Source organism: Odontomachus brunneus, unplaced genomic scaffold (genome assembly GCF_010583005.1).
Source record: "Odontomachus brunneus isolate Ranch 3 - 2012 unplaced genomic scaffold, Obru_v1 Obru_scaffold_226, whole genome shotgun sequence".
Taxonomy (NCBI): domain Eukaryota; kingdom Metazoa; phylum Arthropoda; class Insecta; order Hymenoptera; family Formicidae; genus Odontomachus; species Odontomachus brunneus.
In genome coordinates, this window is record NW_022639676.1 from 402,746 (window position 1) to 403,510 (window position 765).

Here is a 765-nt window from a genome sequence, read left to right on the forward strand (position 1 = left end):
CAGTAAGAAAATGGACCAATTCCATTCTCACGATTCAAGAATAATCGATTATAATTGGTTCATTTTCTTACTGCTTATTTCTTACTAGTACTCCTATTGCCATTGTAGAAGACGCTTTAGACTAGTGGCACACAAAAAAACTTAAGCAGTAAAACGTAAGCAGTAAGCAAATTGACCAGTCATTGATTCTTCTTACGGTCCAAGAATCAACGACTGTGATTGGGCAATTTGCTTACCGCTTAAGTTTCTCTGTGTGCTATGGCCCTTAAGCAATTGGAAGCACCCTCTGAGTGGCAGTGAATTTTGGAAGGCAGCCAATGAAAAAGAACAAACCTTTTATGTCACGGTTCTCCGCAAGAGGTCTCTATCATATCTTTTGGAGACCTTTAAATCCGATTTATCAGAGTCGCCGTTCTGCGTCATTTATGCGCTTGGGTTTGCAATTGTATTTCTTAAGGATGTATATATTCCGCATCTAAATGTGCTCGAGAACGAATTATGGCATTCTCTCTTATCAGAGCTAAGACACTAGCACACAGCAACTTGCACTTACGTTTTTTCGCTAACGTATCAACCATGAAGGTAATCGCAGGAATTTGTTCGCATTTTCCTTTATTGCTTAATTCAAGACGTTTGCTTTATGAAATGACGAAATACAAAATTTTCGTCTAGTTTTTGGAAAAATTTAGCGTTACAACGAACATCGATGCAACTAATCTTAGTCTGTATCCGTGAACTTCCAAGAATGTAGTATGTTGACGTGAT

At 38.2% G+C, this 765-nt stretch overlaps 1 protein-coding gene across 3 annotated transcripts in view; it reads left to right on the top strand.

Annotated features, from left to right (window-relative positions):
• The first annotated feature begins 395 nt into the window (after nucleotides 1-395).
• LOC116852459 (E3 ubiquitin-protein ligase COP1-like) overlaps nucleotides 396-765 on the top strand; it is a 16,458-nt gene continuing 16,088 nt past the window's right edge. Inside the window, exon 1 of one of the 3 annotated variants that reach the window (XM_032832876.1) lies at nucleotides 396-582. Coding sequence is in view for 1 of the 3 variants with exons in the window: in XM_032832880.1 (XP_032688771.1) it covers nucleotides 499-582 (84 nt within the window). In the remaining 2 variants the exon portion in view is untranslated. The remainder of the gene's footprint in view (nucleotides 583-765) is intronic. The other 2 variants (XM_032832881.1, XM_032832880.1) reach the window with 2 other exon arrangements.